Source organism: Mesoplodon densirostris, chromosome 1 (assembly GCF_025265405.1).
Source record: "Mesoplodon densirostris isolate mMesDen1 chromosome 1, mMesDen1 primary haplotype, whole genome shotgun sequence".
Classification (NCBI taxonomy): domain Eukaryota; kingdom Metazoa; phylum Chordata; class Mammalia; order Artiodactyla; family Ziphiidae; genus Mesoplodon; species Mesoplodon densirostris.
In genome coordinates, this window is record NC_082661.1 from 54,282,489 (window position 1) to 54,301,383 (window position 18,895).

General features: G+C 42.6%; 1 protein-coding gene across 1 annotated transcript in view; it reads left to right on the forward strand.

The window, feature by feature from the left end:
• Positions 1-18,895, forward strand: part of SEL1L3 (SEL1L family member 3) — a 100,767-nt gene that overhangs the window by 69,891 nt on the left and 11,981 nt on the right. Inside the window, exons 15-20 of the mRNA XM_060103549.1 lie at positions 2,653-2,829; positions 5,211-5,338; positions 7,077-7,160; positions 14,398-14,488; positions 14,619-14,703; positions 15,822-15,931. Of these exons, the coding sequence (XP_059959532.1) occupies positions 2,653-2,829; positions 5,211-5,338; positions 7,077-7,160; positions 14,398-14,488; positions 14,619-14,703; positions 15,822-15,931 (675 nt within the window). The remainder of the gene's footprint in view (positions 1-2,652; positions 2,830-5,210; positions 5,339-7,076; positions 7,161-14,397; positions 14,489-14,618; positions 14,704-15,821; positions 15,932-18,895) is intronic.

An 18,895-nucleotide genomic window follows, 5' to 3' on the forward strand; every position in this document is an offset into this window, starting at 1 on the left:
CCAATGCTCATTTGCTTCTCCGTGCTTTAACAAAGGGGCTGTTTATCAAGTTTATTGCCGAGTTCAGGAATTATTTTCCTTTTGTCACTATTTACTCTTCAAAGTTGTCTTCAAGCCAACTAGTTTAAATATTGCACTACAGAATGGAGGTTATAATATCACCTGTGAGGGGACACACACACACACACACGCACACGCATGCACACAGGCATGCATGCATACATATCCCTGCGTGCAAACCCCCAATGCATGCACATCCACACGTGCACACTCACATGTGCTTGCATACAGATTTGCAATAAACGGATTGGTAGAAACCGTAATTTTACAACCTTGACAGGGCCCTTTATAGCCCTTCAGGCTCTTGAATGTGCCTCCCTCCCCAAGGCTGATAATATTTGCCCTATCAACAAAGACTCCTGAAGTAACCATGCCGTTTTTTCTTCCTCAATTCCCTTTCTTCAGGGAGCTCAGAGTGTCTTTTTTTCTGTAGAACAGGAAGTTGGAGCATGGAGTAAGAATGCCAAGAGGCTTTTTCTCCACCTGTGTGGTTTCTAGAGGACATGTGACCCAGGAGAAGGGAACCACTGAAGCTCATGCCAGCTCCTGACCCTGACACAGACTATAGAGCAGAAATAGAAAAGCAGCTTAATGGTGGTCATTGAGGGCATGGTTCCAGAGCATCCTAAAATGGGGAAGTAATGGGGATTCCTGGCAGGTGTGAAATTTGCATCTCTTTAGCATGCTAGTGGTGAATTGTTTTCTAAGGTGCTTTATTCTGAATGTAGTTTTGGCAGAGCTGAGATGAATATTGGAGGAAATGCAGTTTTATGGCCTAGAATACTCGCATTCTTAAAAGCATTACATGATTCTTACCCATTCATTCTGCAGGGAGTTATTAAGCCCTTCCTCTTTGTCAGGCACTTGGTGAAGCACAGAGTTTGATTTTTGGAATTAGCTAAAAGTCACTTGGATACAGCTGGAAATGTCCGGAATAAGGTGTAAGCGTTAAGAAATAAAACAAGATTTCTTGTGGTGCTCTTGATCTGGGTCCAAATACAATTTCTAAAGGACATTCTGGGAATGTTTTGAGTGATGACAGGTACCTTTGAATAAACCAGTGTGTCTGGAGGTGAGCATTGCACAAGCCATTTTGATATGTATTCCGTACACTTATTCCAAAGCTGGTTATTGCCACTATATATGATGTGGTCTATTCCTTCACGGAAATGCATTCATCCTGCAAATTCTCAGGAGGCCGCCTTGCATCTGGTACCGTGCAAGGCTCAAGAAGAATGCCTCTATGACTGATCCTCGGCCCTGACACCATCCCAAGTGTTGACTATCTTGAGGGCCTACGAATCTGAACCCTACTCTTGATCCTCAGGGTGTAGGATTTGGATTCTGTTTTGTGTGTCATAGGCATTCAAAAGATGGCTTTCATTCATTGGTCAAGTATTTATTGAGCACTTACTGTATGCCAAGTACTAACATAGGTGCTTGGAATACAAAACAAAGATCCCTGCCCTCGTGGAGCATCTGTTCTAATGGGCCTTGTCAGTTTCTTCCTCCTGGTCTTCCTGGCACCTGGAGTCCAACGTGAAAAGTAGGAGGTAGAGCATTTTAGGAGTCGTTGCAGACTGAAAAGGCTGCAGGCTGGTATCTTGGCATCCATTATTGAGGGATACCTGTCCTTCACTTCTGAAAGGGGAGGCAAAAGAGGTGTGGTTCCACACTTGGACCCTAACTTAACCTGTCTCACAGATGCAAGGGCACTCACTGTTTGCTTCTCCAGTCCTTTTCTCCCCTGCTTGTCCATGGTCTTGTGGATCTGGCAGGAAAGGGGGAATGAGAGCACCGAATGCCCAGGTTTGCACACTTACACCCCTGCAGGGCTCCTGAGCCTTCATCAACCAGACTGGAGCAGGTGGGAGCATCTGGGGAGAGCAGAGGCAGGCCCCTGAGAGCATGAATCAGCAAGAACAAGGAGGCTTAAGACTAGACTCACATGAACCAGGCCTTCTGTGGTACAGTCCCAATTTAGACACAGTTCTGAGACCACCCCCCTCCCCTCTGCCTTAGCCCCAACCAGACCCTACCTGTCGGAGCTGGGATGCCAAGCAGTCCCACAGCACCTGTGCTTTACAAGTAGGCCATTGCGGCTGCTTCCCACAGAGGGTTTGTTGGTGTTCAGGGCAGAGTAATCAAAAGATAGGTAGGCAGGTCACCTAGAAATCATCCCAGCCAGGGCAGGTTTCCGGCCTCCTGTCACAGTTGAGCGGTCATGAATTTCAAGGGCATTGTTGATACTGCAGGGCAGTAAGAGGCCTTCTGTAGATGAGGGCATTGCATAAGAGCCCATAGGGGCTGAGAGATGATTTGGGGGCCAGCATCACTGCTGAGCTGGAAGGCAGAAATCCCAGCAGCAGCTCGGTGAAATCCTCCTGGGAAGACGCTGAGGCCGCCTCATGTTTTCCAGCACTTAACTTTTCTTTAATGCCATCTGCCCCCAAAAAAGAGACAGGAAAGGTTTTTTTCAGACTCAGGCAGAATACTTTCACAACAGTTGATTCTCTCTGGGTTTGGTTTTGTTTTGTTTTGTTTTGTTTTTTTTAAAAAAAGGAATTCCTTTCTTGTCGTTCTAAAATCCAGGGATTGCATCAGGCAGTCAATGGCCTGGGATGGTATTACCACAAGTTCAAGAAAAATTATGCCAAAGCGGCTAAGTACTGGTTAAAAGCAGAAGAAATGGGGAACCCAGATGCATCATACAATCTTGGAGTCCTGTACTTGGATGGCATTTTCCCAGGAGTTCCTGGAAGGAATCAAGTGAGTAAGACTTGAGACCAGCTGTGCAGCTGGTCAGTCACTTAGTCATGAAGCAGGTGTACTGTATGCCCAGCCCAGACAAGGCCCCATGGGTGGTGCAGACACCACCCAAGACGCAGACCGTGATCTTGAGAAACTCAGGTGCACAGTTAGGAAGACAAGATGGTGAAGAGCAAAGGCTGGCGTTAGCCAAACGCCAAGTGTGTGCTAATTGCTGTGACCCAAACAGTTCTGGAAAGGGGAAATAGTGAAGGCCAAAGCAGTCAGAAAGGCTTCATGGAGGAGGAAGCCTAAGCTGGGGAGAGGAGAGGGAGATGATGCAAGGTGACAATGAGAGAGAGAAATGGTGCAGAGACTGATGACTGATCTTACTGGAAGCAAAGAAAACTGGGTCCAAATAGGGTTGCCTGGTATGAGACCAGATTTAATGGTAATGTAAATAACAATAACAATCTTCAGTGCTTGCCGAACACTTCCTCTAGGCCAGACACTCACAGACACTTTCTGTGTGCCATCCCATGTCATCCTAACTACCCTCTGGGATAGTTACTGTTATTACAACCATTTAACAGAGTAAGCAACCGAGGCTCTGAAAGGTTTCATAACTTAGAGTCATACACTTAAGTGGAGTCAAGACCTGGTCCCATGTGAAATGGAAACCCCTTGTTATTATTAATAATAATATTGATGATGGTAATAATAATCTGAGCACCATTACATTCAACACATTAGTTGAATGCCCACCCTATGCCAGGCACTCTTCCCAGGCAGTGGGGATACAGCAGCAGACAAAACAGTCCCTGCTTTGGGGAAGTTTACATTCCAGTGGAGCAGAAAGATAATAAACAAACAAATATATAGTATGAGGGCAGGTGGGATAAGTGTTATAGTGAGAAATAAAGCAGGATAAGGAGGACCGAGAGGGTAGAGATTGGGGGATGCTATTTTATAAGGGAGATCAGAGAAGGTCTCTCTGATAATGTGACACTGTACAAACTCCTAAAGGAGTCTTGTGAATGTCTGGGAGAATAGCCCAGAAAGAAGGAACAGCCAGGGCAAAAGCCCAGAGAGGAAAGCAGGTTTGGTGTGCTTGAGGGATAGCAGGGAGGCTAAACTGGCAGGATCAGAGAGCAAGGAAGGCGCGAGGAGGTGGAAAATCAGGTCAAGGAGGCAGCTACGCTGAGCAAGATGGGACGGCTCTGAACAGGGCGGGGAGACACTGTGTTTTCACAGGTTCCTCCTGGATCCTGGTGGAGACTGGGCTTGAAGGAGACCAGAGCAAGAGCAAGGGGGTTAATGCATTGAACCCAAGTGAGAAAGGATGGGCAATATCAGAAGAGGTGCTGAGATGTGACTAGATTCTGGGTATATTTTGAAGGTCAAGGCATCAGGATTTGACGATGATTGGATGTGAGGTATGAGTCAGGGAGAGGAGTCAGGATGACTCCTGAGTGTTTGGCATTTATTGAGATTGGAAGAAAAGGTAGCATTTAATGGGATGGGCTAGCTCTAGCAGCAGAGTTGGGGGTCGGGCATCAGAAAAAAAATATTTTGTGTGAAGCGCCATGCCAAGCCTCCAATACATGTTATCTCATTTAATCCTCACACCATACTTTCATGCTAGCTACTATCAGAAGCCACATTTTTCAGTTGCAGAAATTGAGTCATTCTCTTAGCTGGAGAGATTAACTAACATGCCCAAGGTCACGCAGCTAGTAAGGAGCAGAGCTGGGATTTGAACCCAGGCCTGTCTGACTCCAAAGCCCATACTTAAAAATGGCAGTTAACTGCCTGGGAAAAATAATAGGAATCAGTGGAATGTATACCCGTCTAAGCGTTTGTTTTCTTTTTTCCCTCCACCTCTCTCTGACTACTAGGAAGCTGTATATTTTCATGCATTGCAAATGTCTTTTAGCCCTCCCACACATCTGCCAGAATGGATTTTTTTATTGTCATATTCTAATTCTCACCTTCTTCCTGGAAATGAAGTTTTTGTGTCTGAGTTTGAAAAAAGGTATTAAGCAAGGTTAGGGAAGCAAATGCCTGAAGTTTCACCTGGTGTGACTTTCCATGCTGTCTTCTGTCTGTCTGGCAGGGGTTATGTGAGGATCTGATAAGGTGATAATGATATTTGTAGTGTCTTGTTATCTTATTTATTGGGTAAACTTAACAGAATAGCTGCGGTCAAGGTTATCATGTAGTGGGGCCAGCTTCTGTGATTGGCTGTCTTCCTGGAACTTGACTTGGTTTTCTTAAAGATGTTAGAAGTTATAAACCTGTGATGATATCAGACGTTAAGTGCCTCAGGACCTTAGCTCTGATGAAACCAGCCCAGAAGGACTTCTCACTAATGAGACTGACGTTTGCTCATCTCTTTACAGACGTTAGCTGGTGAATATTTCCATAAGGCTGCACAAGGCGGACACATAGAAGGAACCTTGTGGTGTTCTCTCTACTATATCACAGGCAACCTGGAGACATTCCCTCGAGATCCCGAGAAGGCTGTTGTGTAAGAACCTGCCAGATATTGCATATGAAGGGAAAGCCATATATTCAATACTATATTCACCATGCCTGAGAAAATAGAGTTTTCTTTTATTCTTTTTTTCCACATTAAAAAAACATTTTTTTTTTATTTTAGGCTGCGCTGTTTTCATTGCTGCGTGCGGGCTTTCTCTATTTGCAGCAAGCGAGGGCTACTCTTCATTGCGGTGCGCGGGCTTCTCATTGCGGTGGCTTCTCTTGTTGCGGAGCACGAGCTCTACACGCGCGGGCTTCAGTAGTTGCGGCACGCAGGCTCAGTAGTTGTGGCATGCGGGCTCAGTAGTTGCAGCATGCAGGCCCTAGAGTGGGTGGGCTTCAGTAGTTGTGGCACGTGGGCTCAGCAGTTGTGACGCACGGGCTTAGTTGCTCCACGGCATGTGGGATCTTCCTTGACCAGGGCTCGAACCCGTGTCCCCTGCATTGGCAGGCGGATTCTTAACCACTGCACCAGCAGGGAAGCCCTTTCTTGCATTTTAAAAAATTCATCTTTATTTTAATCAGTTACACATATACATAAAAAGCCAAGTCATTTGAAAAGACAAAAATTAAAAACAAAAATTTAGGGGCTTCCCTAGTGGGGCAGTGGTTGAGAGTCCGCCTGCCGATGCAGGGGACACGGGTTCGTGCCCCGGTCCGGGAAGATCCCACATGCCATGGAGCGGCTGGGCCCATGAGCCATGGCCGCTGAGCCTGCGCGTCCGGAGCCTGTGCTCCACAACGGGAGAGGCCACAACAGTGAGAGGCCCGTGTACTGCAAAAAAAAAAAAAAAAATTAATTAAAAAAAAGTAATAATTTGACAAGAAAAAACAGGAAATCTCTGCCTCCCTCCCACACACTCCATTTCCTGCTCCCTGGAATAAATCACTTTTCATCTTTTAATTATTTCTTTTTTATTTGCCTATATGTCTAAATAACATGCTTAAACCACTATTTCTTGTTATACTCATTATAGGCATTGTCTAATGAAGTCTCACTGGGAAAGATAAAGAGATATAGTTTTTTCACTCTGCCACCTCTTGCTACCCTGCATGTTCATGCTTCCTGCCCTCTCCCATCTTCCCCATAAATATATCGCTGGTTTGGTTGGATTGGTTTACATTATTATGACAATTTAACGCTATTCACAGCTGAGCCATGTAGTATACTGTGACTACTCTTTCTTTCTTGCATAACTTTTTGTTTTCTATGGAATAATAATTATTTTTTATTGTTATTTATCTGCTTAGCTCCCTCTGTGTATTTATCATTTCTATGTACTCAATCTCCACATTCTCCTTCCATCGTCTAAATCTCCTCTTGGTATGTCTACACCCATCAGGTACTCTACTGATTTAATCTTTTTGGCAATGTCTCTGTTGGAGTCTTTGTTTAGGAAGAGCTGTCCTTCTGAAATCAACTTGCTAGAACTCTTAATAAAGATTATCTTTTTCCATGTTCGTAGACATTTTTCATTAGGTACTTTTCACATCTTTTTTCCCCCAAAATGACAACTCCTAAGCATTCATTAGAAAGGGCATTGAATGCAAGGCTCTCAAAGTGTATCTTTCTTTATGTTCTTAACATTCAGTTCTGGTTTGTTGCTCCATAAAAATTCTAAGAAGCAAAATATTCCCCAAGTGGGATTTATTGAAATCATACGAAGTAAAAAGCAATTATTTAATTTGCCATAGTTTGTATATTTTCTCTTCTGTTTCCTTTTCAGATGGACAAAGCATGTAGCCGAGAAAAATGGCTACTTGGGCCACGTCATTCGCAAAGGCCTCAACGCCTACCTGGAGGGCTCGTGGTAAGTTAGATTAAACTTTCTTAGTCCTTACCTTTCAGTCTGTCAGTGTAGTCTTATGAGATGGAGTCTTAAAATGAAACCGAAAAAGCAATTTGCAGGGAAATCACAGCCTCCCGGTAATGATATTCAGAGTATCACCGAATGATTGGCTGTTGATTAGAAAACACAGCATTTCCATGTTTAATTATACACAAAAATTAGTTCTCTAGAGGGAGCATCCACGTTCATCAAATTGAGAGACACATGAATACGTTGACTTCTCTTCCCTTCAAGCTTGCTCTTCTTGCTCTCAGAGTCTGGAGACAGCACAGGGGATCCTAGCTGACCCTCTGCCTCTCACAGAAAGTCCAGGATTTCCACCTTGTTTGTGGGGAGGAGCGAAAGCAGTGTGTTTAGGGCTCAGGCTACATCTTCCGGTAGATATTTTATCGCATCTTCCCTAGGGTTTCTGGAAGTCACTCACCAGACCTCCAGTGTCACAGCCAAACAGACTCACTCTTCCTAAGCTTCTTCTGATGGAGTTAGCAAATTTCATCCTGTGCTGAATGGGATGAGACCCCGCACATGAGGACTTGTAAATGCCCCCTGTTTGCAGTTACTTGATTTTACAAAGAAGGGCACACTTCTCCAAGCTCTACCTGAGTCCGTCTTTCTGTTTTCTTCTGTCAGCCCTCGAATTCTGTCTTACTTTTCCTTGGGCCATATTTTCTTGGCCCGTTTATTGCCTAAATGATCTGGGTATTTCCATAATAACTAAAAAGGATATGCAAATCAGCACATATCCCATCGGTCCACTGCCTCAAAGACATTAGAGCAGATCTACCACTGATCATACTCGGATCTGAACCTTAATTAAAAATTAAAATATAAGTCCAGGAGAGTGCCATTTTCTTCTTTGGTCCATGGGTGTCCACGTAATCAACAGATGGCACCTCAGTGAATGAGAATCTCAAATTAGGGAATTCAGGGAAAATGAGCCCAGGGAAAACAGCACTGAATAACAATGTTTATTATTATCATCCTTTAAAAGTTTATCATCTGTAGCCTTACTTTGCATAATCAGAAAGAAATTTTTTAATGAAATGATCATTTTCCAGTTGATACACCTTACAATTTGTGGGCTGTTTTATTTGTTTCCCAAGGAAACTTCAGTTCATGAAACTCCCAAATTTGACTTTTGCCCATTTCTACTTTTCACCCATTTCTACTTTTCACCCTCCAAATTTCCCACCCTTTACTCCCCACAACTTCTTAGGGGAAACTAAGCATTCAAATATCAAAATGTTTATATGTGGGGTTTTCCCAAAGGGAGAGCATATCTGTAAACACCCCCCAACACACACACACACACACACACACACACACACACACACACACACCAAGATGTCTGACACTTTCCCACAAAGAGAGTATCTGCTAATAGCTTATCTTTCTTGCCGACTTTTGAATTTAACATCACAAAGCACTTCAGGGAGTGCATTTAAAAATTTGCTGTGAAGGTCAAGAGGAGTTAAGACTTCATGGCCTGCTCTCTTTCTTAGAATATTCAGCCACATCACATGACTGATTTTGGGGGAGGGGAGCTAGGGATTACATGTGTTCTACACTGCTGGTGAGTCTGGGTTGAGTTCGGCAGATTTTAATGGGTACATTTACATGCAGGGTGCCTTGCCAGAGCTGCAGGGGACGCCACAAGCAGGGCTGGGGAAGCCTGCTGCCTCATCTCTTCCTGGTACTAAACTACCTGCCGTTTCTCAGATGGCTGATAGTCTCTCTGACCTCTGGGCCTTTGCACTTGCTGTTCCCTCTGCCCAGAAATCCTGCTTAGCTCCTTACTCCCTTTTGTCCTTGGATGGGTCATGATGGCTGTTTACTTGTTGATTGCCCTGTGATGTGTATCCCAGTGCCCAGCACTTAATGGCAACTGGGAAGTACTCAAAAACTACTGAGAGAATGAATTAAGGCAAATAGATGGAACAACTGTAACTCAAGCGCCATGAGCAGTATGTAAAGAGCATCAGGGATTTGGAGGAAGGAAAGATGCTACCTGGTTTGGGGAACTTAGGTCAGCCTTTACAATGGAGGTAATAGATGATATGGCCTTGGGGGATGGGTGGAATTTCCACTCAGTCATGCAGAGGACAACACTTCTAGTGAAGGGAATCGCAGGAACAAAAACAAAGAAATAGGAAAATTCAGGGTATGTCTAGAAATTTTTAAGCCACCAGTTTACCTTGAGGGTAAAATTTGTAAAAGGGAGTGCTATATGACAAGACCAAAGAAGTGCTGCATTATGGAAATTTAAATAGCAGGTCATTTACTTTTTACTCAGCTTGTGGAGCAGTGGGGAGCCCTTGATGGTCTGGGGAGAGGGTAGTGACATGACAGAGCTGGGTTCTGAGATTCCTAACCAAACATCTGTGAATGATGGTGAAGAGAAGGGAGAACCTGAAAGGGGGAGCTAGTTCAAAATCCAGGTTAAAGGAGCTGAGCTTTTGAGCTGGAGCTGTGACCTGAGCCAGGTAAGTTGTTTTCGCTTCTTTTATCACACAGTAATTGATACATACCAAATAGTAGGTGATATGTATGTAAGTTCCAGAGCATAAATGAACAATAAAATGAACACCTATAGCCCTACCACCCTATTTAAGAAAATGAACTGTTGAAGCCCCCTGCATGTTCCTCCCATATTAAACCCACCCGTGGCCCCAATATCCAGAACTAACCACTGTCCTGAATCTGATTGTTGCTCTGCCCCTTGCTTTCTTTATAGTTTTGCTACATATGGATATATTCCTAAGCAATAGATTTGACTTGTTTCTGAGCTTCATATCATTAGAATCATATTATATATAATTCCTCACTGCTTTTTTTTGTTATTGTTTACTTCACCTGATGTTTCTGAGATTCATATCTTTTGATACATGTACCTGTAGGTCATTCATTTTCACTGCTGTCATATACCACAATTTATTTACCAATTCTCATATTAACTTGCATTTGGGTTGTTTCCCATCTTTTTTTAAGAACAATGTGGCCATGAACATTTTTTATGCATATCCTGCCACAAATAAGAAAAGTTTCTATAAAATATGAACTTAGGAGTGGGGTCACAGGCTAACCATATGTTCAACTTTACAAGATAATGCCAACTGTTTTCCAAAATGTCTTACCAAATTACGGTCCTATCAACCACATATAAATATCTGTTTCTTCATATCCTTGCCAATTTTGATGCTGATGCTAAGTATTGTTAAAGATATGTCTTAATCTGGACTTGAGACCATTTCCTATCAACAGGAAGAAACACTTAGTATCCATTATAGTGGGACTATCTTTGTCAAAATATAGTTGAGACAAAGTGCTTTTCTCTCTTCCTTCTCTCGGTGCCTCCAAATGCCTCAGGGGTTAAGTTGGAAATATATGAGCGTTGGCTTCCCCACACCGCTACGTGGAATTTTTTGGGTCCCATCTATTTTGTTATAATAGAACTAAGTCATCCATCAATGTCCCAAGTCCATCCCCTTTTTTCATTTTCTGTGAGTGAATTTATTCTGGACGTTATTTTCAAATTACATGTGTCAGTTTGATGAGCTTGTGTTTTTCTGTGTTGTCCCAAGATTTATATGGGATAGTTTGAAAGAGGAGCGTGAATGAAAAAAAGGGCATTTTGCTGTTTAGGCAAAATACTGAAGACAATGTTGTCATGCCCGAGGCTATCCTCGGACACCAGGAGAAGTCCGATAAGGAGAGGTGCCTGTCGTGTTTCATTTCTCTCTGTCTTACCCCTCTGTGTGTTTCATCTGTGAGCTAAGTGTTTTACTGTCCTTTGTCTTAGATATACCCCAAATACTTAATTAACCCAGGAGGTTAGCCAGATTCTAGTAAGCTTGAGGCAAGACAAGCAGGCATGCAAGATTCCACTTGAAAGAGATTCATCTTTTTGCCTTAGAGCAGGGTCCTAAATTCCACTGAGACCCCAGGATTCTTTTTTTATCCTTCCAGTTTGGGCTGCTTTAGACATTGACAGAAAAGAACCCAGAGAAAACAATAGAATTGTTTGAGAAACTGCTCAGAGTTACTCAAATTCACAATTCACAGAAAGCAGCCAAAGGATTGATTATTAAGAAGTATCATTATAAAAGTTCTATAAATGGATGTGCTGAGTCTGAAGTAGGAGAGTAGCAAGTGTGCCCCTACACACATCCTTTACTCTAAATCCCCTCCTCTCTGCATCCCTGCCCAGCCCCCCACCCCCCATCAGAATGACTGACTGGGAACTATTTCACTTCAGTGCATCGGAAATAAAGCTAACCTCTGGTCACTCCCTAAACCTTGAGGAAATTCACAGAAGGACAGTACAGTTTTGTGGCTTTGGTCCTCCTGCGCAGAGCACATACTGAGCAAATGTTTATCCCATGAATATAAGGAGGGGCTTCCCTGGTGGTGCAGTGGTTGCGAGTCTGCCTGCCGATGCAGGGGACGCGGGTTTGTGCCCCGGTCCGGGAAGATCCCACGTGCCGCGGAGCGGCTGGGCCCGTGAGCCATGGCCGCTGGGCCTGCGCGTCCGGAGCCTGTGCTCCACGACGGGAGAGGCCACAACAGTGAGAGGCCCGCGTACCGCAAAAAAAAAAAAAAAAAAATATATATATATATATATATACATATATATATGTGTATATATATATGTATATATATATATGCGTATATATATACATATATATATATATATATATAAGGATAGAAATATCTGTAATTAATATTTTCAGGCAGACTCAGTTGAGACACAAGTAAGAGCAAAGTGCTAGGAGGCTAAGTGCAGATAGGGTTTCTGCAGAAGTGTCATGTCTCTGAAGTCTTAAGGTGAGAAAGTCTGTTCTTCAGTGTTCTGACCCTTGCCTAGAGTTCACACTTAAATATATGAAAACAGATGGTGGTGGTTTTGGAGTCTACGGCCTTTGCTGATGGCTTCTGCAAGATGGAAGACAGAGGTGGATTTCTGTTCAGTGCTTCTATTGACATCAATATTTTTAGACATCTCTTTGGTGATTTCAGTGCTTCCTCAAAGGAAATACTTGAGAATTCTGTGAAATTTCCTCCCAGGTTATACAATAATTGGTCAATTGAAGTCTTCCTATAAAATGTGTTCCTCCCTTCCCTCCCCCATCTTCCAAGTAACTTTAGAGGCAAGGTATTGCCTTTATAAAATTTATCGTAGTGACTGTTCTTACAGGAAGTGTCAACCTTGTGTCCTCCACTCCAAAATTCTAACAGTCTGCCCAGCTGCTATCTAAGAAAACCTCATTTTATTACATTGCACTTATATGAACCCCATTTCATCCAGTTATGGCAGCAGAGAGAGCTGACCTGATATTTGACCTTGGGCCGGCAAGTCTTCACCATCTCCTTCCCTCATCCATCCAGTGGGGGAAACTGAGGCACTGGGGCAAACCTGAGTGTTTGAGATTATAAGACCTTTGGAACGGGACCTAATTGTAGAATGATGGCGTCTTTCCGCTGAACTTCCCTCAAATTTAGTTCCCCCATTTGGGGTCCGCTCCAAGGATTCTTGTCACCAAACACGACACTTGCAAGCTATGTAAGAAAATGCCTGGGGGTCTTTTGTGTTGTTGCAGTTACAGTTGTGGTTCTCTCATGTGGCTTGTCCTCGCAGGGGAAGCTGCTTAGCCAGCCTTGTCTCTTTAGCATGAGTCATGCCTAATTGGTCGGCTGCCTTGGGTATCTCGGAGGCCAGGAAGCAGCACGCTCAGCAGCCACATGGCCGTGACCTGCAGTATGTCTGATGGAAGGTCTGCCTGTCCTAATTTGACCCCCCAGTCACCTGCCTCTGTCCCCACGGGATGGCCTGCCAGGAGATGCTTCAGCCATGTAGAAAAGATGACTTCTGGGTCTCCTTACTTATTCCCCCGACCCAACCTCCCCCCACTCTTTCTTAAACCATTTCCTAGATGAAGCTAAAATTAAGAAATAGCTCTTAATATTAGCTACTGAAAATGAAAATAAGCTTTAGAAACAACAATTTATGGTTAAAATGGAGGAAATCAGATAAGTAAAAAGAAAATAAAAATCACTTGCATTCTCACCACCTAGAGATAAGTACCGTTAGCATTTTGGTAGATCTTTTTTTTTTCTCCTGCATATATGTATTCGCGTGTGTGTGTACATGTGTGGATTCAGTTTTATTTTTGTTTTACGAAAATGAAATTGCACTGTTTTCTATCCTGTTTTTTTTTTGTACACAGTGGAAACTTTGGCATAGACATTTTTCTACGTCTTTGAATACTCTTCTTCAACATCATTTTTAATGGCCTCATCTGAAAGTGGCTGTACCATGGGTTAATTGAACTAGTCACTGATTTTCAGATATTTGTTTCTTTTTTTCCCCCAATTCATAGAAACAGCTCTGCCATGACCTCTGTTGCCACAGAATCTTTGCACATGTTTCTGATTGTTTCTTAGAATAAACCCTCATGAGGCAGAACTGTTGGGCCAGGTGGTATGTACATTTGTAAGAGTCCTCACATTTAACTATCACATTAATTGGCTTCCCACTAACAGTGGTTGTAGGAATAGGTCCATTTTTCCCGAAGCTCTTGCCGTTATCTGTATTATGAAGCAGGTGTCAGTCTCAACAAATGACAAGTGGTCTCATTGTTTCGCAGTTATTCAATTACCAGGGGTGTCGAATATTTACTTTTTTCAGATGTGTTTTTGGCCATTGGTATCAAGCCCCTTGCAAACTGCCTCTCCTTTGCCAAACTTCTAATGTACCACAGAAGCTCAGCTTTAATTAAGCTTGTTCAGAGTCATAAGCCCCATAAAGCCCTTCACAAAACAGGACCCAAAAGTGCAGAGCTTTTTCTTAATACCGCTTATCTCCTCTAAGCGAGGATGGAGGATGGAAGGATTTCAAGGACCCAAAGCTAATAGACAGCTCCCCAGCCAGCACGCGACGTACCATTCGGCCAGTAGAGGTAGCTGTTGTATCAACTAGCTCCCCAACCTTATCTGTGAGTTCAGCCTTTTAAGAGAGAAAATAAATCAGTGCATGCAGTATTTTTAACAACAGTATTTATTTAAAAAAAAAAAAACCTCATGATTTTGTGGTTTTAAAAAAACTGCTTATTTTGTGCCCTCTTACGTGTGAATATAAAGCTCTCTGTGAGTATTAGTAAGAGCCACTCTATGAAATTTATTATTAATCATCTATTTTTAGGCACGAAGCTTTGCTGTATTATGTTTTAGCAGCAGAAACTGGAATTGAAGTGTCACAGACAAATTTAGCTCACATCTGTGAGGAGAGGCCAGTAAGTAAATGTATTCTCCTCAGACTAGAAGCTCTAAGGTTAAGGATAATGAATTGGGTTTTATGGAGGCAAAATTAATCACTTGGCGGAAATATTAATGAGTTAACTTTCTCCCCCTTCATCCCCTTAGGACCTGGCCAAGAGGTACTTGGATGTTAATTGTGTTTGGAGATACTATAATTTCTCTGTTTTCCAAATCGATGCTCCTTCATTTGGTATGTATAGAGAAATGGGTGCTAACTTGAAGCACTGGAGGCTTTTAATCTTTAGTAACAGGGAACATCTAACAGCTTTGTGTGAAGTGTAGCATGTCTAAACAATTAAGAAACAGAGTGAAAAATCTCGGCTATTAAGATCTTCCCTAAACTCTGCTCTCAATCTCAAGCAATACATTTCTCTTCATCCATTGTCTATCAAATGCTTGGACCCACCATTTCTAAGGAATCAGAGAGAATTCAAAAGAAGCTATTCGGGAGAGATTCTCTGGGCCAGCCTTTTGCCTTTTTGCCCTCAGATGGATTCCCTGTCTTCCTGGCTCTGCCCTGTGTGATAGAGGGCTGACCCTCAGTAACTACAGTTCCCAGACTCCTTTGCCCAGTGACATCTGATTATTTTCAGCCAATGGGAGGCGCTGGCAGGAAATTGCAGGGTGGGAGGAGGTGAGAAGCGCAAGTACTTCTCCCCTTCTCTTTCTGCTTTGGGCTGTGTCTCTGGCAATGGCTGCATTTCCATGGTTCCAACTCCTGCCTGGCCGTCCATCCTCTGTGGTCTCAGCTGGCCCCCAGGCCTAGGAAGGTAGTGGCTTCCTGCATTGCTAATCTCTGGGTTGCCTACTGTTCCCCATTTGCCCTTTCAACTCTTCCAACACCCTGGTAACCAGTTCCCAGTGTTAAAATCCCTTTTTTGAACTACCTGAAGAGGATTCTATTCTTCTGATTGGACATTGAGTGATACATACACTCAAACAAAACTTTTTCCTCAGAGGAAAGATAACATATATGGCTTAAACAGAGTAAAGAAATACGCATCAGTCATCAAACCCGGGCAGCAAAATCTCGGTGCCCCAAACAACCTTGGCTGTTGGGGCTGTGATGCTGCAGACTATGATTCTCACAAACAGACCCATTTAGGAGAACTACCCAGCGAAGCAAGAAAATGTGTCTAGAAATGGGAGTGCTCAGTGCAAAAATATTTTTTTCCCTCCCCACGTCAAGGAAGCCTAAAGATGTATCCGTATCCAGATTCTGGTGGGAAAAACTCGCAGTCATGCAAATGGGCCAATCATTTAAAAGGTCCGTCTGAAATAAAACTACTTGTCCTTCTTGTCCTGCAGCGTATTTGAAAATGGGAGACCTTTACTACTATGGCCACCAAAACCAATCACAAGACCTTGAGTTGTCTGTGCAGATGTATGCCCAAGCAGCGCTGGATGGAGACTCACAGGTAAATGGCAACAGAAATGAGCCCCTGGTGATGCTTCTTTGTGAGGTTGCAAAGTCACTTCTCACCCGTGTTCACGAGCCCCTCACAAAACCTCTCTGAAGACACTAACCAGAATGGCGAACCTTTATTGAGCACTTACTAGTTTCCCCTGCCATTCTCACAGCAATCTCGTGGGAGTGGGGATAATTAGACCTATTTTATAGTAAAGAATATCAAGATTGTGACAAGGTGATAAGTTGCTCAAGGCCAAACAAGCAGGTAGTAGGTGAAGCAGCCAGAGCCTAAACCCAGGTCTCCTGGCTTCAAACCCAGGAGTCTTTCTACCAGATTCCATCAAACTAGCTCACCAGGTAGGAACTCAAGAAATTGGAAGTGGTCAAAATGGGAAGTAGTTTGCTTGCATAGCGGAGCCAATACTTTAGTGATAGGACTTCGCTCTCAGTGACCTTTTTTGGGGGGGGTGGGGGAGACTTCTTATTTTGGAATATTTGTAGAGTTATAGAAAAGTTGCATAGCCACAGTATCATTATCAAACTAAGAAATCAGTGTTGGTTCAGTACCGTTAACTACATTTCAGACTTTATTTGGATTTCACTAGTTTTTCCACTAACATTATTTTTCTGTTCCAGGATCCCACATTGCATTTAGTTGTCGTATTTCTTTAGTCCTCTTCAATCTGGGACAGTTTCTGTCTTTGCTTGTCTTTCATGACGTTGATACCTTTGAAGAATATTGGTCAGATATTTTGTAGAATGTCCCTTGATTTCGGTCTGTCTTCTGTTTTCTCGTGAATAGACTGAGATTATGCATTTGGGGCAAGGATAGCCCAGATGTTATATGTCCTTCTCAGTGTATCATATGTGGCATACATAGTGTCAGTATGTCTTATTACTGGTGAGGCTGATCTCAATCACTCGGTGAAGGAGGTTTCTACTAGGTTTCTCCCATGTAAGGTTAATATTTTTCTCTTTCTAATTTATAGATATCTTGGGGAGATAATTTACAATGATGCAAATATTTGATTTCTCCTCCAACTTCTGCCCACTGATTTCAGTATCCTTCAGTAAATCTTGCCTGCAACAACTAACTGTAGTGCACCAATAATGATTTTCTGTTTCTCTCCTTCCTTCTACATTTGCTAATTGGACTTCTCTTGTGAGGATCTCAGGGCTATTTCATGATGGAAGCTGGAATAGTTGTTACCCTCTTATGCCACAGGTTTCTTGTGTGATTTGTGATCTGATCACAAAGCAAAAGTTGGAAACTCATCCCTATCTTAGTCTTTTTTTTAAAGGAGGTACTACTTTTACTTTTACCCCACATCTTTGTGCCTTCACAGCTATTTGTATATGGCAAGTCACTCAATCACTGACTCTTTGTTTTCTCATTTGTGAACTGGGGATAATAATAACATCCACCTCGTAGGTTACAAGGATTCAATGAGATGCTGGACGTAAACCACCAAGCCCAGGACTGAGTATGCTTAGTGGATATGATCTATCCTTTTATTATTATTTCTCCTGGAAAGAAATAGGAGTTGGTACTAAAAGGATTTGCTGGTGAGCCAAACTCCCCTAGATGATATATGTTGTTACTCAAAATTAGGCCTGGACCTAATTTTTTTTTTTCAGTTCTGATTTTTTATTTTTTCACAAGACGATGTTATAAAAACGTTAAAGAATAATTTTTTAAAATAAACTTATTTATTTTATTTATTTATTTTTGACTGTGTTGGGTCTTTGTTGCTGTGCATGGGCTTTCTCTAATTGCGACAAGCAGGGGCTACTCTTCATTGTGGTGTGTGGGCTTCTCATTGTGGTGGCTTCTCTTGTTGCGGAGCACAGGCTCTAGGCACGCAGGCTTCAGTAGTTGCAGCACGCGGGCTCAGTAGTTGTGCCTCGCGGGCTCTAGAGCACAGGCTCAGTAGTCGTGACGCACAGGCTTAGTTGCTCTGCGGCATGTGGGATCTTCCCAGACCAGGACTCGAACCCATGTCCCCTGCATTGACAGGTGGATTCTTAACCACTGCACCACCAGGGAAGCCCAAGAATAATTTTTCAAGAGAAAAGAAATCAAAGAATGCACCCACAATTCCATGTCAGGGGCTTTATTCCTTTGTGTTTTCTTTTTTTTTTTTTTTTAAATTCAGTCTTCATGTCCCTTTCTAGTCCCAGCCACAGGCCAGTGGGTCTCTTTAATGGTAACTAGAGCACACGGGCCACTTGAAAAATCTGCTTCTCACGCATTGTAGGAATGGGTGCATTCTATTGCATGGTCTCTGTAATTATTACTCTTAACTGCTGCCCCATATCCTGCTGAGCTGATAGACTGTAATTTATTAAGTTTTATCTTTTGATGGACATTTATTGTCTTGTTTGCTAATGTATTGATTGATTTGACACATGTTTATGTAGTCCTGCCATGTCTTAGACACTGCTTAGTGGTGGGGACACAAGATTAAAAGATAGACAATATTTTTGCCTTCATGGGATTTATAGTCCGTTAAGGAAGACGTGAAGGTCATTTCCTATTGTGTTGCAATTATAGCAAGTGCTACAATGAACATTCTCATATTTCCATCTTTTACCTCCGTTTGAATAATCTCTTTATAATCTGAGGGATGGCATTGCTAAGTCAAACAGTCTAAATGGTTTCATGGTTACATAATAATAGTATATTGCTGATTTGCTTTCTGAAACTTTCCCAATTAATGTATCACCAAGCAGTGCTTAGTATAAAAGGATCGCTGAAATCTTGTCAGCACTGGATGTTTTCGTGACTTAATTTTGCTAATTGAATGATTATAAGTTGATCCTTCCTTATTGTTTCAAATTGTATGTATTTGACTACTACTGGGGATGGACACTTTTACATATACTCATCTATAATAATTTACCCTTTATATTTTCTTACGTGAATTCTCTATTCTTACCCTTTGTCTGCTTATCTATTGGAGTTTTGATA